At 33.6% G+C, this 25,732-nt stretch overlaps 1 protein-coding gene across 4 annotated transcripts in view; it reads right to left on the bottom strand.

Moving 5' to 3' along the window:
• The window catches only part of LOC128858125 (syntaxin-binding protein 5), a 75,169-nt gene that overhangs the window by 35,756 nt on the left and 13,681 nt on the right, over positions 1-25,732 (bottom strand). For all 4 annotated transcript variants that reach the window (XM_054094119.1, XM_054094121.1, XM_054094122.1 and 1 more), the window contains exons 3-14: positions 21,572-21,669; positions 21,325-21,513; positions 21,112-21,246; positions 18,522-18,585; positions 18,258-18,465; positions 16,617-16,692; positions 16,394-16,548; positions 13,144-13,325; positions 11,634-11,798; positions 11,265-11,573; positions 8,271-8,410; positions 6,526-6,703 (exon numbers count right to left, since the gene is read on the bottom strand). In XM_054094119.1, the coding sequence (XP_053950094.1) occupies positions 6,526-6,703; positions 8,271-8,410; positions 11,265-11,573; positions 11,634-11,798; positions 13,144-13,325; positions 16,394-16,548; positions 16,617-16,692; positions 18,258-18,465; positions 18,522-18,585; positions 21,112-21,246; positions 21,325-21,513; positions 21,572-21,669 (1,899 nt within the window). The remainder of the gene's footprint in view (positions 1-6,525; positions 6,704-8,270; positions 8,411-11,264; positions 11,574-11,633; positions 11,799-13,143; positions 13,326-16,393; positions 16,549-16,616; positions 16,693-18,257; positions 18,466-18,521; positions 18,586-21,111; positions 21,247-21,324; positions 21,514-21,571; positions 21,670-25,732) is intronic.

The raw sequence follows: 25,732 nt of genomic DNA, 5'->3' as shown, positions 1-25,732 counted from the left end.
GTATGGAAACAAAACTGAGAAGTTCTCATTATTAGCCCTGATAGGACATACAATATACGAGTAAAACAGAGTATACTCATAAAAAATAGCATTATCAAGCACAGGACGCGATGGGAAGAAATCGTATACACTCAAGGAAGTTCTTCTGGAATACTCGAACTCTAATTTCAAATTCTACCAGTTTTAGACATAAACGAAAAAGGTCTGGAGCAGATTTTCATATATAGGTAGACCTTCCTCTATAAATGCAAGAGACTTTGGGGTTCGTTTACCCCTCCTCACGTCTGAAAGAGGTGTGAGTTTTGGGAGCAGATCTGTGGAGGGAATACATTAAAAGCGGTTTGGAAGAAGCATTCTCATTTATTTAATATAAACGAATTTTTGACACCTATATTTGTATATATTTATATAGTACGAGTATAACTGTAGGCGTTCAAGCACATACATACACATAATGGAATATAAGTCAAAAGTGTTTAAATATTTTTGCAAATTTTCATATGAATAAATGCTAATGACGAACACAAAATTAATATTAATCTCTTTTTAGAAAGCGGGACAATGAAAGAAATGGTTATAACAATCGTATCTATAGACTTACAACAAAAATACGCACCCATTTAAATGCTTGAAGGGCAAAGTTAAAAAACTTAGGATTTCTTATATTATATGTAAAACATGTTTACTTTAAATCAAAATTTTGTGCCAAGTGCATCCAAAAACTTTCACAACCTTATTACACGCGATTACACAGATTCATATAGAACGATATTTTTACATTTTCCAATATCTGTTAAATCAGCTGTTTTTACCAAGTAAATATATATGTTTTCGTCATTGTTCAGTCTACTCTGGACAAATTAATGAAGACTCAAAATCAATCAATTCAAACACTTATGGATATTATCCACCTAATAAGAGATCAAACTATACTTAATGTGAACTGAGTGTGATCGGCAAACAACTTTGTCGATTACTCGGTTATCAACAAGACCGCCTTTGTCTCATTTCCGGCTTAAAGGATATGTGAATAAATAATAAAGTTTCTATTTATTTCATATGGCTTACATAACGAAGGCAGCAGTGCTTCATATGTTACTTTTTTCTAAACTGACGATGGAGTCAAAGTTGTCGTCAATGGTGAACGTTACTGGCAAACAAAGGTAAAGGTATGATCTGTAATTCGATATTTTTATCGCAAAGTTTGGTATTTTTTAATATAAATTTACATATAAAGTTTTCACTTACCGAGCTTTATATGTTCTTTTTTGAATGAGTTGAAAAGTTCATCTCGCATAAAAGATGGAATTAACTCGTGAAAATTTTCGTGCGATGATTTATTACGATTTTCGAGACAGAAGTACATTGATCAACGCACTTGAAGCACCATACTTAGCCACTGTGAAACGTTGGTACATTCTTTCTTTCCTATTCTTTCAGGATAAAATTTCGTAAAAATTTCAGAAACAATTGACGCTGTACGTCAAATGATAACGCAAAATCGTCATGTGATATATCGCAAGATAGAGACGCCATTGGTAATCAGTAAGACCAGTATACATTTAATATTGCATGAACATTTGGTCGTCAAGAAGATTTGTGCTCATTGCCTAATACTGCCTAATACACGAATACTGTGTGCCGACTGGTGTAAAGAAATGTGTAAGAAATTCAGCCGCGGTGGTTTAAAGCACGTCTGTGACATTGTAACAGGTGACAAATCATGGATCTATGCCTATGAACCGGAAACAAAAGAGCGATCGGCAGTACGGGTCTTCCAAGACGGGCTTAATTCCGAGCAAATGGTCGTCTGTTGTATAAGGAAAATCTGGTCATGTCGCAATTGTAACACTAGAAAAACTTAAATCAGTTAACTGTGAGTGGTACACAACCATTTATTTGTCAGAATCAGCCTTCACGTATCGGCTCACAAAAGAGTTTTTGAGCGCTCAAAAGATCCAATTAATGGGTTACACTTTACAGCTATGATTTAGCACCTAATGATTTGCTCCCGAACAGCAACCACGAAATACGACGTCAACGTTTTTCAGCCCCTAAATAAGTTTCCTGTTGAAGCCTTTAAACAACTCGTTTTGGGGGTATCCACTTCTAAGTGCTTTGAAAATTGGTTCAAACGAATACAGAAGTGTATTGACTTCCAAAGAAAATATTTTTAAAAAACTAAATCGTATTTCATTATTAGTAAGTTTACATTATTGGGCAAAATATATAAGGCAACCCTCGTATAAACTCTTGTATTAACATATTGGAGTGAAGGGTGTAAACGCCAATTATATATACATATTTAAGCATATTGGATGTGTAACTACAGTAAAGGATTTTCAACAGTGGTCGTTTGGTGGTATTAATTTGAATCGGAGAGTGGCGCAACAATAAACAACATAGTTTTTTCACCGCCGACTATGTTAACTTGTGTGTTTATAAAACCCCATTTGATAAATCTGAATGTCGGTATACGAGGTGTGTTCAAAAAGCATCGTGAACTTTGAATTTTCGGAAGTTACGTATATTCAAATTTCGTTTTTTTGTGGCGATATGTTGATACTCATGTCTCTCACTCAAGCCGACGAGTTCGGCCATTTTGAATGTTGAGTTAATTGTTGACAGTTGCTTTGCTTGTACGTGCTTCGGCTCGTCTACGATTTTACCTATTCAAAAAGATGGATCAAAGAACCTGTATCAAATTTTGTGTGAAAAACGAAATTAAGTGCGCGGATGCATTCCGAATGTTGACTGTGTCATACGGAGAAGCTACTTTGCACCAAAGCAACGTTTATCGGTGGTACAAAATGTTCTCAGAAGGCGGAGAAGATGTGAACGACGAAAAGCGTGCCGGACGCCGAGCACTTCAACAGCAGACGAAAAAATTGATGAAGTGAAGAAAATGGTATAGGCCAATCGTCGAATCACCGTTAGAGAAGTTGCTGAGGAGCTAGACATATCGATTGGCTCGTGTCATTTGTCTATTGATGGCCACAGCCATCGTATTCCTCAGATCTGCCCCCCTGTGACTTTTTCTTGTTCCCGAAACTGAAGAGGCCCATGAAAGGACGCTACACTACGATTGACGAGATAAAGGCGGCATCGAAGGAGGAGCTGAACAAGTTAAAAAAATGGTTTCTTGAAGTGCTTCGAAGATTGGAAAAAACGTTGGCACAAGCTCATAATATATCATGGGGATTACTTTGAAGGGGACAAAATAGATATTAATGAATAAATAAATGATTTTTGAAAAAACACAAAATTCGCGATACTTTTTGAACGCACCACGTATATCGCATATCGACTCCAATGCCGAATATCTATGGCTCGAAGATAATCCTCTGTAATTGGTGAGATCATAATGGTATGGTGTATAATGAGTTGTTAAAACTAGGTGCAACTATGAATGGGGAGCGCTACTGATAATATCATAAAATTTAAACGAAGCATTGAATTAAAAACTACCAGAATTAACGACCACAACCGAGTCACGGATGTTCCATTTTCACTATGCTCGGCCATGTGTTACACAGTCCGTTAAAGCTTACTTGGAAAATAGTGGGTGGGAAATTTTACCTCTGGAAAGGAATCTGCGTCCAAGTAAAATATATTCAAAGTGATTTAAGACGCGCAGAGTTTTATGGGCGTCAACAATAAGCAGCAGCCTATGAGCTAACCATAACCGTGAGGTTATACCTTTTTGTCGATTCTGCGGGAAAGTGGTAGATTGTGTACCGGAAGAAAAATCCACCGTATAATGCAGACATTACATCCCTTCTGACTTTCACTTGTTTCGATCAATGCTGAATGTCTTTTCCGCAATACGCTTCACTTCAGTTGAAGGTATCAAAAATTAACTTCTTGGCCTCAGAATATAAGCGGTTCTATTGGACTACCCTATAGCTTCAGATTAAAACATATTTACGATTTTCTTAAAATCTTCTTCTTCAAATCGGAAAAAGTCCTCTAAACTATACTTGAACATCCAATAAAAACGTTAAGCAATGACCAATCACAAATTATGACTCTAATAATACTTTACAAAATAAATTTTATAATCGGAAGAAAAAGTGATTTCCGCATAAGCATCGATTCGCGCCATGTATTTTCTCCTAACTTCAGCTATCTTATTCACCATTATTTACTCTGAATGTGGTTAAATGTTATACTCGGTTAGTAACATTTATTTAGTAAAACAAGAAGTGTACTTTCGCTACATTGTCCCTGGGCGTCACACGGATTATTTAACAGTTTTCCTGCTGGCTCCTCCTCCGTGGGCCCCCGCCCTTTGACTTTGAGGCAGTTGTAACAAGTTATGGGTATCATGGCAAACATATAAACATGTTCCCTTTATGTGTACTAATTTTTTCATTTTAGTAGAGACTTTCGACTTTTTTGTAGGACTCTATTTATTATTTAAATTGTAAATTGAGCTTTTAGTTATTTATATTTAAGAAAAAATATCTTTATCGATCTGATCATTCCACACTACCAAAATTTTTGTTTCGAAAGTATTAGGTATTAGATGTCCTTAGTTATCAAGTGCAGACTTATGAAACCGAAATGCACCCAGGCTGAAAAATGGTTCTAGCTAGAAATATATGATTTTTCAAACTGCAATAATAACATATGTACATATTTTTTAACTGGGAGAGCCCATGGAATTTATTCGCCAAACTTAGCTCAGATAGAGTAGCAGTTGCTTCTTGAAAAAATTTAAAAAATCACTTGATGAATGGTTCGGCTCCTAGGACATATTTTTTTGGCGAAGCAGTCGTAGTCTATCTGAGATATGGAAATGTGTGTATAGCTAGCACCATTACATTGAAGAAAACATTTTCTATCAATTTGAAGTAAAAACGTATTATTTTTCAACTCCGGTCTCATAGATATAACTCTTCGAGTGTACTTATAGTATAAAAGGTGACGCAAAATTGATCATCAATTTTGTTTTTGAAAAACTTTCTTATTAAATATTTAAATAAAAATGATTTTGAGTAGCAGAAATCTTTATTTTGAGCTTTTCGCGCTCCATTTTTTCTCTGTTTGTGTACTGCAGCTGTTTAGTTCACAAGTGTCAAATATGATTGGCGCACGGCACCATTTGCCAAAATTATAAATCTTCCGTCAGGTGAATAATTTCGCGCCACCTAATATGTGAAAATAATGTAAAAAACTAAAGAGATTTTGATTTTACACATGCAAAGCATATTGCTAATCATAAGACCATATTCTGAAGGTACTAGTTATTATTATTGTTCTGATCTTGGATCAAATGTCTTTAAACCATTATCATTTTGCTGATAGCTTCAAAGAATTCACATTTTTTATTCGTCATTATATGGTATATAAGCATTTAATAAAGAGGCTTTCATTTAAGACTTTTACTCAGTAAAGATACTTTTAAAAGCGTTTTGTTTTAACTTAAAAATATTTAGTAATGCTTTTCCCAGCACTTTTTATCCACATCCACCACATATTAGGGAAAAAATCGATGCCAAAAGTACTTGATTTCAAAACAAATTTATTGAATACCTCATAAGTTCGCATTCGCAAGAATTACCTTTAAATAAGTAGATAGCGTGTAACCAACCGGAAAAAGGACTTTTGATGCCCGCTGCGGAGTAATGTTTTGTTTAAGGTTTAATTCCTCGGAATAATCAAACCACTGTGTGCATTTATATCATGGAAAAGCTGATCATAAAAATCATCTAGCTATCGAAAATGGCGCAAAACGTTACGACCACATCAAAGCGCAAACCAGATATTGGAGGAGAACTTCTTCTCAAATCTTTCAAGAATGAATGCACCAAACAATATTATTATACCTACTATTGAACGTTACAAATAGCCGTTACGTGATATCAATCTTTTCACATTCTTATAGTGTAAGTAGATATGCGTAGGTTATAATGGAGCCAGCAAAGCTCAAATTTGTACCCCAATAATTTAATTCACGCTCTCTTTAATAACACTTTGCTTCATTCTCCAAGAATAATATATATGCCCTAGCTTTCTATAATATCGGCATTTCTATAAAATCGGCCAATTCTAAGCTATGTTGTCCCTTCAAAAGCAAAAAAACATACCTCTGTGATTTTAGTTTTACTTTGAAAAATTTCTTTGTATTATATTTCAATAATTTTTAAAAAATACTCCTCCTCATTCTTAATTCTGCTTTAATAAATCTTCCTAGAACATAGATGCTACTTGATACTCTACGATTCTCTGCGTGCATGCGAACCGAACATTAAATTATGGAAATTATGATTTATACGTTCACACATTCGCTAAAACAAACTAACATTCAAAAATGTATCAGGGAACAACGCTATTTTATAAAAATTTCGATTGCGAATAAAACATAAAATTAAATTATAGCATAAATAACTATAAATACGAAAAATGTATGCGCGTCTATTGGTAATGTATATGTAAATAAAATAAAGAAATAAATAAAACTCGAAAACGGAAAGTAGATTTTTTGAGTTATGACCAATAAAGGGAACTGCTACCACTTACCTGATCAGAACTGGGCGATCGGCTCTGTTCTTCTTTATTTTCAATTCGTTTCGGGCTTTTAGGATTCCTGGAATAGGGGTCATTAGCACCGTACAAGTCAGGACACGCAACACTTAGCAAACAGGTTTTTTGTACAATATCAATAACAACAAGTCCGTATTCCGTTCCGTATGCCATGCTGAAATTGAACGGAAGCATTGTTTCATTTACCTAATATTTTGCATAAATACATATATACAATACATAACTACATTCATATTTTATGTATTACTTAAAACTGCGTGAAGAGAAATTAATATTTTCTAGTATTTTAATATATTATTAAAACACAAAACTCGAAATTAATTATTTGTATTGTTGGTTTTCAAAGTGTTTGAGTGTGTTGCCAGAAATTTTTTTTTACCGGCAGTTCTCACTTTGACGACAACCGAAGAATGTCGCAAAGCCGCAATCTGTTTCTGCAGTTAGAAAAGTTCACCACATACGAAATAATCGAGCCTAATAAGGGTCCGTTAGGGTCAATTTTTTACTGTAAGTTTAACTCTGCTTTTCAGGTAAATAAAGTTTAAACGCTCAATTTTGCAGGGTTCAGCTGATTTCAGAGTGAAAATAATTTAGGTGTGGTCAATATCAAACTATTTACCGGACCTCAGCGAATTTGAAAGAATCAGCTGATAGGCTGACGCAATCAGGGGCATCGCAGCGGTTTGTTTATGAAAAACCTGAGATTGTGTTGGTGATATACGAAAAATATCTGCACAATCTTGTTGTTGTAGCAGTATAAGTATTTCCCATACATATACGGGGAATGCCGCTGAAGTGACAGTCCGCATATAAATCCGAGTCGTTCCGGTTACGAATCGGCTCATCAATGCTACATACGAATATTAAAGATATTAGCTCCTCCGTCAAATATTGCTTTTCTTCAAAACAAAAATTACCGCTACAGTGTACCCGTTGTGAGTCTGTTATGTCAATGTAATGGCAATGTGTAATGCATCTGAAGGAGAATCCTTTGAGAGGTGACAAAATAAATTGTATATGTATATGTGTGTGTTGCTGATGTATATGTGTATGCTGTAAAGTTTCCAAAACAAAAACAACATTCTTAAAATATTTGCTTTAGTTACTACTTTTTGTAATAAATCTTTGGTCACAATCAATAACCGCCCAATTCAAAAATTATGCTGCATACTATACAAAAGCCAATGTGAATACTAAAAAACAAAAAAAAAATGATGGTACAGATTTTATGTGAATGTAATTTTATTAGTAGTATTTGAATTCTTTATAATTGTTTTATCTATATTAGAAGTAGTTAATGCTCCGTATTTAGAACCTGTGCTGAACTAAACTTAATCTTCAATGCTTTAGATTTTGAAATCCCGCAATCAAGTGCTACTTTAGTTAAATATTTGCGAATGTTTTTCTCTGCGCCAATTAATAGAGGTTTCTCTTGGCTCACGTAATTAATATATATCCTAATTTAAGATTGATTCACACTTAGATTTATGTTAGCTGTATGGTCTGCAAGAATATTTTGTATTCTAAAACTTGAAATAAATATAAGTAAATACACGTATGTATCTAGTCTGTAAGATTCTTGTAATCATAGACTTAAGTAAATAAAAAAATAAATGTATGGATGTACTAACATCACTTCCATTCCTTCTTAAGTCATCTTAGGCGGTTATTGCTTGTAATCACAGAAATATGTAAATGCATAAACCAAATTTTTCACTTACAGTCCATAACTAGAATTAATGCATAATGAAGTGACTTGAACGTTTCTTCTATTTGGACCAGTAGTGAGACAAACTAATTGCGACTGAAACCCAGCTGGTTTTCGTTGTGCTCCCACTTTAACTTTTAAGGGGCAGTCGGTCTGTAAGTAAGTAAAATATTTATATATGATATACACTCATAAATATTACGTATAGAATTATCAACAAATATACAAAAAATAAAAACTCATTTGAAATTTTCTACAATATGCATATACATATGTACGTGTACGTTTGATAACATAACTTAGGTCAACTTAGTGATTTTTTATATCAGACAAGGAACTGTTTGTTTTTCTTGAAATATTTAATCAATTGATTATTTATAGCCGAAGCTTAAGTAACCATCTTAATACAAGTTCAATAAATATTAAATTTTTTCTATGATAAATCAAAATTTATCGACCTCAAGGCAAAACCTATTAAATTTACATGAGTTTTTTTGTCAAAACTCCAGATATACATGGTGCGCCATCCACACATAAGAAACTCATTTCTGTAGATATTTCTAATCAAAAATTTAATTGTATAAATTTGTGCTCACTGTTAAACAAACATAGTTGATAAAGTATGTGCGTTAATTTTAGTTTCTACCCGATTCTAGAAAAAAGTTTAAAACCAATATTATAAAGTTTTTTGAAGTTGCTTTTTGTTTGCATCGGCATAATACTTCTTTAATGTTCACATACTTTCAATCGTCTCTTAATATTTTGATGAAAATTGCAACAAAAACAAATATATTTTGTACTGATGATCAACTGTCTAATTCTTGAGGATGCCTCATTTCACGGTGCTTATGTATGCCACACGGCAATCTTGCATCAAAACAAGTGATTTCACAAATTCGTCCGTGAACGATTTACGATCAAAACCAAATTCTGATCAAATTCTATTGCATCATAAAGAATGGACACGGAAAATATTGATTGGACTAAAATCAATGGAACATAAAATTTGTATGCGCTATCGAAACAATTTTTATTTTATTTTCTTCTTTATTAATCGAACTATGTTAAACAAAAAACTCATATCAATTCTCTTTCTTATAAAGAAAATGGCGCAATTTTGATTTGACTTCTCTCATTAGGCGATGGACATTAGTTTTTGTTACGGTATCTTCCGCTCTCTGCCACTCCATTTTAAACGGATGTTAATTTTTAATTGCTTTTGTTGTTTTTAGCAATTTTCTTTTAACAATTGCCCAATATTTACCGCGTGATTTTCATACCAGTTCATGGCAAGATGGCTATAATGACACAATGACAATGGGACCAGAACATAACTGAGTCTGTATGTTGTTTTATGAATGGCAGCAAACGTATTTGCAAACACTCCTTCATACAAATTTCTTGATTTATAGTGCCCGTGGTAATGAACGCTTTGCTTTTTATACCAAACTGGCAGATGGCTTGCCAAACCAAATATTTTTTAGGGAACTTGTCCAACATTTTTAGCTTAAAGGCACCTGGAACTCCTCTATTATTTGCAGTATAAAACTCAGCACCCTGAATCTGCTTAAAATCTGCTTTGATATATGTTTCATCGTCCATAACCATAGCCATATTTATGGATGTCTTGACGGTATAATTTTACACACACGTGCTTTAGCACCCTTATTTTGTTTATCATTTCGATTGAGTGCTAAAATCTTTTTATATCATCGTAAACCTGCACTTCTGCGCACTTTTTGGACATAACCTTTCGACCAATATGTTAGACCTGCTTTGCAACATCTCGAAATGAAAGGCAAGGTGACACCACTTCTTTGACTTGTGACTGCGACACAAATCCTTTTTTTCCCAGCCTGAAGGCCTGAAGCCTTTGTTCAACAGACAAGGTTTCATTAAACTTTTTTAACACGTAAGTTACCATACTTTATGGACTATTTAAAGTTTTTGCTATGGCATTGTGCGACAAATGACCATTTTCTTGCTTTTTACGTACAATTTTCTCCGAAAGCTCACATTTAACCGAACACATTTTGAAGAATACGTAGAAGTTACGAAAAGTGAAAACGCCAAATTAATAATGACAGCAAACACTACGGAAACTTGTACTCATTTTTTATTTAGTTAGTTTTACGCAAATGATGAGTAAACACAATCGGATAGTTTCGGGTCTATTCTTTATAATATTAAGTTGGGTCGTCAACAAAATTATAACTAAACCTATTGGTCACTCGAATATTGCAAATATTTTCCACCAAAAAAAAATGTACGATGAAACTCCATTTCTTGCCATTTTTAACATAACATATCGACATACTTAAAAAAGAATTTTATATCAACAAATGTCAGATTCAACATGGCAAAGCTATGTAAATGTCGTATTGGCCTCCTCTGAAGACCATTCTAAAGTTTCGAAACTGTGCATATACATAGATTGAAAGAAATTTCCAGGACATAGCAAATGAAATCAAAAGCGGTCCCAAATGCCCTTTTGAATCACAAGAATAAAATATAAATTCGATGCAGGCATAGTACAGCCGATTTCGAGTACTATGATTATTAATACGGGTACATATGAGCAATTTATGCTAAGACGCTGGCAGCACTATATGAATTTTGGAAATAGATTACGAAACATTTCTTAGGTAACATTTTAAATTTTCAATAAAAAAATTATGTACAGAAACATTGAAATACTGTATTCTTTAGTCAAATAGTTAATAATTAAATATGTAAGTTTGGCTTTTAATTCTTAATTAATACAATTTTTATTAAACAACAAATAGTTAGCAATCATTTTAACAAATATTTATGGCTTAAAAAATGTATATGAGAATTCTGTCAGTTACTCGTATCAACGTTCACAAGAAAGTTTAACGACAAGAAGCGACTGCTGTCAGAATCGCGGCATAATTGCAATGAATATGTTAAATGGGAATGAATTTTATGAAAATATGACATATTTATGTGAATTATGAAAAAAAAGAATTATGTGAAGAAAAATTACCTTATCAGATTCGCTTGACTCGGTTTTTTGAACTTGATGTGGTATGAAATCGCATTCTGGGCTTGTACCATAAATGTCGTCAAAATTTTCATACAGAATCGGGATTTCCAATGACAAAACCTCAGACGTTGATTCGCCTTTACGGAATTTAAACAGCATAACTTGTCCAACAGCACCAGCAACACATAATCGGCGCGATTCAGAGCAAAGATATATATGCTGAATGGCAAGTGGATTATCAATACCACTATCGGGATGCGGATTTTTCGGTTTTTCAAAAACTTTTGCCGTTTTCAATTTATACAGAATCTAAAAAAAGTTTTATTACAAAGTATGTATTTCAACTATTGCCGCCTTCATATTACGTACTTGCAAAGTGCCTGCACCAGAGTCCCAAAACTTTAAAGTGCCATCTTGATGTCCAGTTATAACGATTTCCGAATAACTGCACGATGCAGGAAACCATTCCCCGCCGCTAATCGGCCATTCTCGCTCAGAAAAGCCAGTTTTTTTACTAGTCGTTGTTCGACCAACCTATAGGAAATGCCGTTAGTTTCTGTCATTTAATACTTTCATAATAATTCCGTTAGTTTCTTGCATTAATTTTATCATGTTTCATAATACAGGTTGGGTAAACAAGTTATAAAAACCTTCTGGAGCATAGAGTATCCAACTTTAAGTTACATATGCAACTCTCAATAAACGCGAAAGCTGTATATAAAAAATGAACTTAACAAGGCAATTTCTGATATTAAATTTGATATTCTTCACTTATTACAAGGACTGTTTTAATTTAAAATACATTACACAAGACAATCAAGCTTTGCGCCGAAATACATATAACTGTACTGTATTTTCAAGATAGAGAGAAGGAAAAAAAATTTGGCGCCTATGTGCCAGACGGATATTTGCCATTTTAGGTAGGCAATTCTTCAATGTGTTGGAAAATTTCAGCACTGTGGAAATCAGGAATATTCTAAAGTTTTTAATTAATTCGCATTCGATTTAGGAGAGATTCCCCATGCCGCCTCACAATGGGGTATAAGCCTGAATGTGTGAATAACGGACAACCGCTTCAACCTAACGCATCCTATAGCAAGTAAGGCTCAATTTAGCGATTTTTTTCTGCTGATTTTCTTTTCTTCTTACAGCCCAAAATCAGCGGTTAAACTCTCTTCCATACTGCATTACCATACACAAAAAATAATGGCAAACTTTCTTGGGAGCTATAAACAGGCCTTTATTGATTAAAGTGCCCCATATTGGATGATTGAGTAAGGCTCAATTTAGCGATTTTTTTCTGCTGATTTTCTTTTCTTCTTACAGCCCAAAATCAGCGGTTAAACTCTCTTCCATACTGCATTACCATACACAAAAAATAATGGCAAACTTTCTTGGGAGCTATAAACAGGCCTTTATTGATTAAAGTGCCCCATATTGGATGATCATTTTTCCACCTCTTTTCAGGCTTTTCAGAATGTCATTTATATATTTATTTACACCAAAATTTAATTACCAAAATCTCTGCTAACCTAGTTTCTGCACAGACTTGTTGCTAATACCAATACGATTGTGGCACACATTATGCAAAGTCGACCAAATTCTTCATCTCTTTTAATGAAATGTTATTTTGACAGTGACAGTTTTTTCCGCTCAGCTTTACCGTGTGGTCTTTTCATATTTTTGAACGACTATAAGAATCGCATAACGACAATGCCGAGTTCGATGCAAAGGTCTCTTATGGTAACTACATTTTTTTTTGCTAATTTTTGGGTAATTTATTCGATTGGAATATGTTTGCCTATGCAATTGAAAGAAATAACTTTACAACCCTGTATTTGTATAATTAATAAAGTTAATATTAGCAGAAAAAGCTTACAGAATAAAAAGCAGGAACCAAATCCGAAGGACAATCAGTTAAATAGGTGCAACATGTAACAGGTGATTCGTGTAAGTCCATGGGATAAGGCGATTCGAAACATGGAAAACCGGGCGTGAGTAAGTCTATTAAAACTAAGTCATATTGGAGAAGTACTGCTATCGCATAGGGTTCTTGAGTTTCTAGGAAATCAAGCAATAAAAAACAGACATTATTTATTTATTTTTAATTTAAATAATTCAGCTTAAAATTTAGTATTTAAAAATAGAAAATTTATTAATACTCTTACCTATTTATTTTAGTACTTTAGTAAGGAATAACATAACAATAAATAACGGGTGTAATAATATGATACTATCTTCAAGTAAATATGCAACTCCCTCTCACATGAAGTATGAAATTTTGATGAAGCATGGAAGACAACAAAAAACAGTGACCGCTGCAGCCGAATTTATTTTTAGCTGACGTTTATTTTCGTGTGCGAAAATTTTCAACTTCATAAAACAAGAAAATATGTTTTCAATAAGAAAAATAATAAAATATAACAATAATTTTTTATCTTCTTATATTTATTACCTCCCCTGAGTTTCGTTCAATGAAATTGTGTTAGCGATAATGGTTTTTGATATGCATTTGTAGTTCTATATGATTATACTAGGCAATGACTCAACCCTTAAAATCGCGTTGTTGCTTATATGAAACGAACTGAAAACTGGCTACTACAACCACTTAGTTTAATTTTCTGCAGTTTTGTCTGAAGATATTACAAATTTGAAACATTAGGAGCCCCAAGAGTTCCAGATTTTGTTCGCACATTTTCGAACAAGCCGGGTAACGAGTACCCGCACACCTGTTCGTTGCAAATTACCCGAAAATGTTTGAGAACAAGCTCGAGCATATCGAGTTTTTTCGGGTATTTTTAGCGATTTTTGTTTTAAGTGTAAAATTTCGAAAAAAAAAAATTTGTTTCATAAAATGTTAATATAAACCTTTAAGAAAATGTCAACAAAATTTTAGAACGTAAACTTAAGTACAGTAGATTCTGTTTTTATGCGGTTTTGAAATAGTGCGGTTTTTTTTTAATTTAAAAAATGCATGTCGACCTGTCGGGGATTGTATAAACAAGATTTTAAACCAGCTAAGCAAAAACTCATCACAGATTACATCAGAAATGCTAACCCTACAAGTATGGAACCGCCTGCATCACCATCTAGATCAGACGTGTACATTTCCTCAAGTGACGAAAGTGATTTTACGCCAAATCCTAAACGAAGGCGCAACATGCGTCTGATTCTATTTCTGACGATGTAAATTTATTTTTCGATTCTGACGTTTCTTAAATAAAGATATAATTTTCAAAAATACAATTTTTGTTTATGCGATTTTATTTAATTATTTCAGATTCATGCGGTCTATGGAACGTATCTATAGTTATAATATGGGACTAGTACCCTTTTTTTATGCGATTTTATTACATTATTTCAGATTTATGCGGTTTTTAGCACTTTAGTATCTTTTTTATGCAGTTTTTTTTATGCTGTTTCTTGCGGAACGTATATAGCGCATAAAAACAGAATCTACTGTATTTCTTATATTATAGATCTTCAACCGTGACGTCTCTATTATTTGCGTTCGTGCGCTGGGAGAGGTATAGTTACGTTATCAAACTTTAGACGCGTTTTTCTCAAAACTCTATTTTTCGAATTGGCGTACACCATAACTCGAAAAGTTATTGACCGAGATCCCTGAAATTTTACACACATCTTTTTTATGATATTACTTTCTATGTGAATTTACAATTTTTCGAAAATTTTTCGAAAAAATAACTTTTTCGAAGCAAAAATAGTGGGAAAATTCGCCCCAAAATTCATTTTTTTTTTTAGGCATTTTATTCCGCGAGTTTTTTTTCATTTTTGTTTAATTCATATAGAAATAATGAAAAAAAAATTTATATTTTAATGTATAAATAAACTGTAGGCCAATTTTGAAAATTTATTGACTTCTTCATTTTAAATAATTTTAATGAAAATCAGGGAAAATATGGCCGTTTACAGATATCTGTCCCCTTAATAACACATTGACAATTCTAAAGATAAACTTAGCTTTCGAGGTATTTTATTACAATTTTTCATTGTTTTCCTAACCATTTTTCGCCGAAATAATACTCCACAAATGGTCAAACTTTTTAACACTAATATAAAAATATAAAAAATAGGTTTTTAACAAACAAAAATTTTTTTTACAAAAAAAAATCGCGCTTTAAGGGTTAAGCGAGAAATCTACTCTACTCTAATTGGACACTAATAATGGATAAGCATCCAATAAAAAAATATTTCTATAGAATGGAATATAAGATGTATGCCCAGGTTTTGTATTTTCGTCGTTTTTATTGCTTTTCACGACTTTTGTGGAAGAATTTGTACCTTAATAATTATAAATAATAATAGTTGGCGCTTACATCCTTTGTTCGGTTTGTTAGATGAGGGATGAGCTCCTCCATTTAAAACAGAAATATTTTTAAATACGATAGCCATCTCTAGAAAGTTATCTAAAAAATTGTTTTCGCAAACAAACTGTTAAAATTGCTTTTACAGTAGCGGTTTGGTTTTTTTCTACAAAAATACAGGAAATATACAAAGAGTAAAAAACTAAAAATACTAATATATAATGGACACATCAAAAGTACTTGTAAAGCATTTCCGAATTGCTAGATGAATTATGGTAATCTGATTGCGACAATTCGTAGCCGAATGGTTTGTGCCTGACCACTATTCGAAGAGGTCCGGATTCGAAACACACTGTCGTCATGCAACACCAAGTGATAGAAAAGGGTTTTTCTATGGCGGTCGCCATTCGGCAAGCAATGGTATTTCTGCGGTGAAAGAAGCTGGACGTAAAAAAAAATATCTGCAGTTCGGCATAAAACTTGTGGAACAACTTCAAGACCACTCCACAAATTGAAGGAGGAGCTCGGCCTACTAGCTTTTAATGATAGTACTAAACTTGTGGATGTAGTTGAATACATGAATGAATTAAGAAATTAATGAATATAAAAAAAAATACAATCTATTTCTAAGTTGATATAACCAAAACGACAAAAATGTAGAGGGATATTCGAATGTATAGCAAATATCGTTAACATTTTAAGTAATCTAACCTAAATTTTTAAATAGTAAAGTATTCTAGCGTATACAAACATACATATGTTTCATATTTTTTATTCCTTTTCCGCAAAACTACAATTACTTACCACATAACCAAGGATTTTCACAGAGTATAATGAAGTCCATGACAGCGTGCTCCATTTCCAAAACAGTCGTTGATTTTCCCACCATGACTGTTATACAATTCGATTTAGAGCTTTTCTCAGTGGGCATTCCACCAGAAAATATTGTAAACGAGTCGCTAAATATTATAAACATATTTTCTTATTGTCACATAAAAGCAAGCAACTTTATTTATGAGCTACTCACCCCATTTGTGACGTTTTTAAATCGACTTTGTAAATAGGTTTACATTTTTCTACTACGCCTTCCTTAGAAACTTTAGCTGTACAAGATAAAAAGTAGAAATTTGAAAAAATAAATAACATGTTACACATCACGAGTTACAAAAACCAGAATTCTAAAATAGCTCATAACAGCTTCAGTAGAAAAATTACTGTGCTTGTGGGTGTGTGGCTATTATTGGAACAATTACAGTTTCACATATGATTCAATCCGTCATATTCCGAAATGTTAAGTAAAATACAATAAAACAATGATGGAAAATTTTATTTTTTGATTCGATCGAAAGAGGAATTTGCAAAATTTTCTTCAATAAGAATATAAATTACTTGTATATTTAAAGTAAGGAAGATAAATATTAAAACGCGAGTTTGAAGTTACTAATTATGCACATGGAATAGTTAGAAATGTCGTCGTAAATGAGCTGGCGTCAGATGGTGGGGACGTTTGCCCACAAATCTCTTATCGAGAAAAGATGACACTCTTGTCTCGCTATTCGCAGCTCTACCAGCTAAACATAACTAGAAAAAGCATGCAGTATGAGGTATGAATATGTGAGGGGCATATAAAGGGCACAATTCTCAATTAGATATAACAAATAAAAATATTTTTACATATGTATATTTCATTAGGTACAATCAAATTATTTAGAGAGTTCTTCAGAAACAGGGTATTTATTTTTAAAGGAACTATATTACGACTTATGAAAACGTCTTAGAGTTGTGCGTCAAGAAAGATAGAATACAAGATAGTGCCATCTCAGACTGTGATGTCAACACGAAAACACAGAAAATAAAGAAACGGATAGAAAAGGAAAAGAACGCGAGAGCAAGTGGAAAACGCGGCATTTAGAGCCTTTTTTTCTTTTTTTTAGAGAAAAGAAAAAAAATTAATATTCAAGTCTGCACTATCTTCATTATTTCATCTCGCACGAGGGTCCGGCCACGAAAAACACGGAGTCTTGGTCATTCCGGCTTCAATATGGCTTCATCGTCATAAGAGATAAAGGAAGTTTTAAGGAAGACTGGAAACAAGACCTTTCCGGCTCCCAGCACCAGAAAACCGGGGGTTGGAAGCTCGTCCTTTTCGGCTCCATCCATCCACATCTATCACACCGACAACGAAAGCTTTAAAGGAGACTGGAACCCCTACCTTTCACATCCGATATAATCATATATGTATTGTACATATATATCTCATTTGAGCAAATAATTAGTTTCTTAGCACTGGAAAGGCAAGGAAACTTATGTACATAAGATTTGTAAACAAGAGTCAAAAAATAAATAAAATGAAAAAAAAATGTAGAGCCTTTATTACCATTAGTGCTTTCTCAATATAACACGCGGCACTTAATTTTTCTAATTACATATATTTTATTTAAAAATCAAATTATTGATTAGCAAACAAGCAACTGGGCACACGCTACTCAAAATTGCCGATTCATTTAAGTTCACCAAAAATAAAGTAGCGGTGCTGCGATGGTGTCACCTTTGTATTCTCTACATGAAGGTTGTACTGTGATTTTTGTTATTAGCTTGCAATATGAGCATACCTTACAAATATGTTTTCAACTCGAAAACTATTAGATGACTATATGATCTTACTTACCGTGAGGGCAAATAACTGACTGAGGTTTAGGTATAGGTTTTGTTGGCCAAGTACATATGGAGCCATCCGTATGAGAGGAAATAAAATATTTGCCTTCATAGTGCCAAGCTACCGACTTAACTGGCTCAGCAGCTTGCCAACGGAATTCCGCACATTTACTTTTAAGGTCCCACAGAACAAGAAGTCCACATTCAAAAGCAATAAGAAGCTGAAAAAGACAGTATTAGGAATATATTCAACTATGTTAGCTTTATAAATGTATACCTTGTTTGCATCTATGGGATTATCACATAACGCAATCACAGCACCAGGATGACTAGTTCGAACCCTATTAAAAAAGCTTATTTGAAAACTTTCAGAAATTATCCATATACTTAGTATATAATTATATTAATTGGTATTACTAAAAAAAAACATTTTCGATACATGTATTGGCCACCATCTTTTGTTGATGTTATATAAAAATTCATTTAATCGGTATACAAATTCTTAATAAATATTCAAAGTGCCCGCCAGGCGGCACTTTAAAGTTATGTCTTCAGTATTATTTTAATGATGTTAGTACTTTCAGCACACTCTTAATTAAAATATTTCCGCATGAAACTTGACTTTTGGAATTGATATTAAAGGTGGGATATTTAAGCTGATCACGCATATTTTTTAATTTTTCGGTCAAAAACGCATGTATGGTATATGTATGTATTTATTATCTTTAAACATTTTTCGCACATAAAAAAATTATATTTTATTAATAATATAATGAATAAAAAAAGTCTCACGGTTATTACAGTTAGCTGCCTGAAATCTCTAAAACTAGCAATTTTAAGCACTGCCTTAGGTATTTTGGTAGTGTAAAAGGTTATACGTACATATGCATTTCAGCTATTCATTATACAGAAGGCCGGATGGACGATAATCAAATTTATACACATTTCTTTTAATGCAACGAGTTTTTTTAATTTCAAATGCAACTGGGTGAAGAGATTCCGAACAACAATAGAAGTGGGGCATGAAACCTAGCTCCAGTATGCTTCATATATTTACTGACGGCAAGAAAATGTTGGAAGGAGTAGGAGCAGGGACTTGTTGCGCAGAACTAGATATCAGGCGGCCATTTAAGTTCCCTGACCACTGCAGTATTTTTCAAGCAGAAGCCGTAATAAAAGGCTGCAGAAATAGCATTCGCTCAAAACATTTTTGGGGTACCCGGATATAAAGGCATTGCAAGAAACGAAATGGTAGTTGAGATTGCCAAGAGTGTTGTCTACATACCATTTGAACAAGAAAATGGCATACTGATATACAAAGACATCGTTGCGAACATGAAAATACGAATAGACAGGAGGTGGAACAATCTAGCCATTTGCAAAACCGCGAAAATCCTCTGCGCACAGAATACAGATGAATACGCCAATTCGTACTAGCCCTGTCTATAAAGGAAAGCAGAACTATTGTAGGTACATTGACAGGCTATAAACATGCAAACATGCATACATGCATGAGGGAGACTCTAGAACACCTTCTATATTCTTGCCTGCATTAGATAGAACCCGAATGAAATACCTAGGAGCTCTAAATAATGAGAAGTTGGAATGTCTCTCGGGGTTTGAGCTTTAGGGCTTACTTAAATTAACAAAGGACGCAGGCTTATTACAAGAAGTATACTACAAAGAAACGTAAAGGTTAAGCTCCATCTCGTACCACTAAGGACCAATATGTCTATGTGATGGCTTTCAGACAGCCAGGTCAACCTAACCTAACCTATACATTTATAAGTTTTACCTTTTAACTTAGAAATGATGCAGCAGTTCTTGTTTACTACATCGATGTGAATTTAAAATTGAAATCTTAAGCCATTTGACACATTTTTTTTTTTTAACGCAGTCTTTGGGCACATTGCTACACTAATATATAATTACACTGTAGATAAAATTTAAAAGTTTTGCAATGACACTGCTTACCGATCGCACACGTTAACTTTATTTTGGACGCTAGATTATGTCACCATTAGAATGCAAGCCGTTTCACACCCCAAAAAGAAAGAAAACAACCAAAAAAGCTAGAAACTGCCAAAAATAGGGCGGAACAAACTCAAATTCAAGTTTAAACAGTGCACAGCCTAATAAAAACCAAAAATATTGCTAAATTGAAGTGAATGAAAACATAATGTGTTTTTCACTGCAATTAAATAAGATTTTCAATTGTAAAAAATTAACTTTCAAAGCTCTAAAACTTATCTATTAGGTTAGGTTAGGTTAGCCGGGTTGCTTGTCTAAGACAAGCCCTAGGTCCTATTGTGATGCCCGCATCTTTTTAAAAAGGAGGTAACTAGTTCCTATTAAAGATGGTAAAAATTGCATGTGACTAGCGTCCAAAATAAAATTAACATGTTCAGTCCATAAGTTTTGATATTTTATCCTCCCTATAGTGTGGTAATTTTTTATATTTATATTGTATATATTTTTTTATATTTATATTGTATATATTTTTTTAATTTTTTTTTTTTTAATTTGTTTTTATTTTTTGTTAAATTTATTTTATTTTATTGCTTATTTTTTTTTCAATTGTTTTATTTTTATTTTATTCTTTTATTTAAAATTTTTATAGTTTTATTTTTTTCGTTTTTTTTTTTTTATTTATTTCATTTTTGTTCTACTGAGCAACGGAATCTAAAAACAAATTTTGCTAAGGAACTTTTACAGCCTTTTGAGATTCATAATTTGGCAATCCTTTGGTTTTAGTTTCTTGGCTTTAGTATTCCTTCCCATTAGAGAATAAGCTAATTCCGTTAAATGCGCATTTGTGATTATATGCATTGATTGATAAAAATTACATATGATTTTAATGGCCTTACACTTCAATAGCCTTGTTCCAGTTGATTATGTAGCCACTAAGCGTAAACGTTTCCACGTGTACCACATGAATGTTACCCTTTTCTGTTCCAACATATAGCCATTTGCTTCCAACAGGTAGGTGAATACATGTTACCCTTTAAATAAATTAGATTGTTAAAAATCAAGAAGAACACTAAAATTTCTACAAGTATGACATAAATTGGTAGGCAAACCTCTCTCTTTGAAATTTGAGACTCTGAACTACTTGCGGCGTCTTCTGTCGTATACTCCACAAGTGCAATGTGTCATCCGCTGTTACTGTTACAAGTGCACCTTCATTGATTAGAAATTCCGTAAGTATGACAGCACACTCTGACTCGCCTTCGTGCTTTGCTTGAGCATCTACACCAGGCCGTCCAAGTCTGATAAATAACTGGTTAGTAACAACATCTTGAAGAGTAATATCTTAAATTTGCATACATTCTTATAAACCCAGATTTATCTCCAATCACTAGGAGTCTCTGCACGGGATCAAAGGCGAACGCAGTTGGACAGTAAGGAAATCCGTGTCGAAATGTCTAAAATATATTTATTTCGTTTCATTTTCATTGAAATTAAAGCCTTTATCACATTTATATATAGTGTATGACATTTATACTTATGTGTATACATATTATGTTCTTCAAAGCTCATAAACACTAACTGCACCCACACACAAAGAATGGAAAGAAGGCGTCGTGCCGCACACATATGTACGTACACACAACGTACAACTGTATACTTGTATTTACACTTGTATATGTATATACGTACATATACTTCTTTGCGTGGATATACTTCGGATTTACATAAATACATATGTATGTAAATAAAAATTATTCAAAAAAAGTGTTGAAATACCACAGTCATCCCTTATAAATTTTTGCCAATAGATAATTTGATTCCGAGCCTCATCATATGAATTTGTTGGACCACTTGTTGGGGCACCGTTGTCGCCGTCTGAATCGTTTATGTCTGTCGACAGTATTGATTGCATGGGCAAGTTAAATGTCTATGCCATCATCTTTAATGTGAATGGTTTATTATATCACTCGTTTGCTACGTGAGTAGTGTCATAATCCAAAAACAAATACTTTTAGTACAATAAAAATTAAGAAAATGAAAGCCGCATCTTTCAACACTATCATGTTTAATTAGAGTGGCATAGTGAGTTGAAAAATTGAAACCAGACTTTCACTTTTGCTCTTTGGGATTTGACTTTATTCTAGCAAATACGCGATATTACCTACTTACTATATTGACTGTTGCTGAAAATCACACAATATGTATGCAGTATTTTTATATTATATTTTAGATTTAGATTTAAGAACATTTTAGAGTTTTATTGCAGAATTGTTTCTTCTAACAAATAAATAAATAAAAATAAAAATCCTTAGCATGTTCCTTTAAAAACGCAATTTTCATTCTATACTGTTTTAGCTAATCATAGTCATAAGCACATACAAAAATATTAATCGCATAAATTTTGGATCTTATTGAATTATTTAAATTTTTTTTTTGTTTGCACTCGCTTCTTGGAGGCGATTTACTTAAAATGCTTGGAAAATATACTGCATGCATCAGACTATGAGGAAGTCCGCAAAGATCCTCACAATTAAAAATTGTAAAAGATGTGTAAAATTTCAATTTAAATATTTATCATTCAATTTTAAGAAAAAAAATTAAAAGAAAGTGTTATAATGTTTTAAACAGAATGATTGTAAATGGTGGCGCAAAATGAATCACCCTATCGGAAGATTAATAATTTTGCAAATGGCATCGTGCGTCAATCATCTTTGACACTTGTGAAATAGACAGTTGCAGTATACAAACAGACAAGCAATAGAGCGCTTAAAGATAAAAATAAAAGTTTTCATCACTTAAAACTAGTAAAAAAATGGTTCAAAAACAAAATGGGATGATTAATTTTGCGCCACCTTTTAACTTACTTGTAAAGTAACTATACGGTGCTCGAGGCTTCGGTTATGTATAAAATTAAATACTTAATGTATGTGGAACGGCAAAAAAATACTGGGCTCGAACCGTCAAATTCGTGAAGGTATCGGCAATCGTACAAAAAACAATTACGTGATATGTCAGTCGTATTATCTGAGTGGGATGATGGCATACGAATGCAAACGGATGGTAATGTCTTTTCAATTCACAATGGTTTTCAATTCTACTGCCCTTTGAATGAAATTTTTAATTCACAATAATGTTTAAGATTACTCGAATTATGCACAAACTAATAGGACTATGAATAAGTTCGTGCGGTTTTTTTTCGAAATTTGAAACTTTATTGACGTAAAATGGTTACAAATTTAATATTCAAAATATTGTCCATCGCTTACTACTACTTTTTCCCATCTTTCTGGCAATTCACGGATTCCCTTTGTGAAAAATTCGGTCGGTTTTGCCGCAATCCACGAATCGATCCATTTTTTGACTTCATCGTAATTACGGAAGTGCTGGTCAGCCAGGCCATGTTGCATCGATCGGAAGAGATAGTAATCGGATGGCGCAAGGTCTGGACTATACGGCGGGTGGGGTAGGACATCCCATTTGAGCGTTTCTAAGTATGTTTTGACCACTTGTGCAACATGTGGCCGAGCATTGTCATGTTGCAAAATAACTTTGTCGTGTCTATCGGCGTATTGCGGCCGTTTTTCTCGCAGTGCTCGGCTCAAACGCATCAATTGTCGTCGGTAGACATCCCCCGTAATCGTTTCATTCGGTTTCAGTAGCTCATAATACACAACACCCAGCTGGTCCCACCAGATACACAGCATAACCTTCAGGCCATGAATATTCTGCGCCGACGTCGATGTTGAAGCATGGCCAGGGTATCCATACGTTGCCCGACGTTTTGGATTGTCGTAATGGACCCACTTTTCATCGCCAGTCACAATTCGATGCAAAAAACCCTTTCTTTTGTGCCGTTGAAGCAGTTGTTCGCATGCCATAAAACGGCGTTCAACGTCTCTTGGCTTCAATTCATACGGCACCCAATGGCCTACCTTTCGGATCATTCCCATGGCTTTTAAACGTTTGGAAATGGTTGATTGATCAACTCCCAAAGTTTTTGCAACCTCTTCTTGCGTTTGAGCCGGATCTTGATCGAGCAATTCCTCCAATTCGGTATCCATGAACTTTGGCGGCGCACCCTCGCGTTCTTCGTCTTCCAAGCCAAAATCACCACTTTTAAAGCGTGCAAACCACTTCTGGCACGTTCGCTCAGATAGAGCATGCTCACCATAAACTTCCACCAAGATACGATGACTTTCGGCTGCTTTTTTCTTCATATTAAAATAATGAAGAAGAATTCCCCGCAAAAACACATTATTTGGCACGAAATTCGACATTTTCAAGTGTGGTAAAAATATTGTTGTTTACGCTTCAAATAAAAAACTTATACTGACGTTTGTGCCTTACGACAGTAGCTCTCCAATGAATGTTTGGAAATGTGGATCGATGGAATAATAATCAAGTTACGCCATCTGTTGTAAAACCGAAACGAACTTATTCATAGTCCTATTAACATGTGCCGATTATTTTCTTTTTTAGTTCAAGTAATAGCGAAGAATAGCGAGAATCGTTGGCGGCCGCCGTAGCCGAATGGGTCGGTGCGTGACTACTATTCGGAATTCACAGAGAGAACGTAGGTTCAAATCTCGGTGAAACCCCAAAATTAAAGAAAAACAATTTTCTAATAGCGGTCGGCCCTCGGCAGGCAATGGCAAACCTCCGAGTGTATTTCTTCTAAGAAAACGCTCCTCATAAAAATATCTGCCGTTCGGAATCGGTTTAAAACTGTAGATCCCTCCATTTGTAGAATAACATCAAGGCGCACACCACAAATAGGAGTAGGAGCTCGGCCAAACACCCAAAAAGGGTTTACGCGCCAATTATATACCTATATGTATATTATATAATAGCGAAGAATAAGAAACATTAATAAGGAGGCAGCTGAGGGATCCGCATTACTGCACACAACCCAAGCATTTTATAACTTATTTTTTTAAGTTTATTCATAAACAATTCACTACATATTTTAAGAATGTTTTCGTTCCAAAAGAGAAACAGTCTGTGAAATAATTTCTACCGTTCTGCAAATCGGTTAGCTTTAAGTTCTGTATTTAAGTAGTCCAACAATAGCAAAATTTATTTAAAATTTTCATTTCTTTATAATAATTTCAGTTAACTTCAATTTGTTCTGTATTTCTTTTGCATAATATTTGTCAGCTTTTGCACGCACTCGAATGCAATGTTGTGAGCGCACGTTCCACGATACGATATCGATTGTCATAATCCTGAAAACTGCGAAATGACGTACGCTCCCGTATAATCAATATCCGAAATAGGAATTTTTCAGTGTGGAGTTGTACGTTCACGGATTTGACAGTTCATTTGTTGTTTATTTTATTAAATTTCTTTCTTTTTTATCATTTTGTTTTAAACACATTTTTTATTTGATACCCTTGTCCTAACCTCTAATTAAATTTTATAATTATAGGGTTAAAATATATCAATAGCGTTTAAAAATATTATTGGATTACTTTAATAAGTGTATATATATTTAACATTTTACATTTTTTATATATG

The sequence above is a fragment of the Anastrepha ludens genome, chromosome 3, assembly GCF_028408465.1.
Source record: "Anastrepha ludens isolate Willacy chromosome 3, idAnaLude1.1, whole genome shotgun sequence".
Taxonomy (NCBI): domain Eukaryota; kingdom Metazoa; phylum Arthropoda; class Insecta; order Diptera; family Tephritidae; genus Anastrepha; species Anastrepha ludens.
This window is presented reverse-complemented; position numbering and strand designations above follow the sequence as displayed.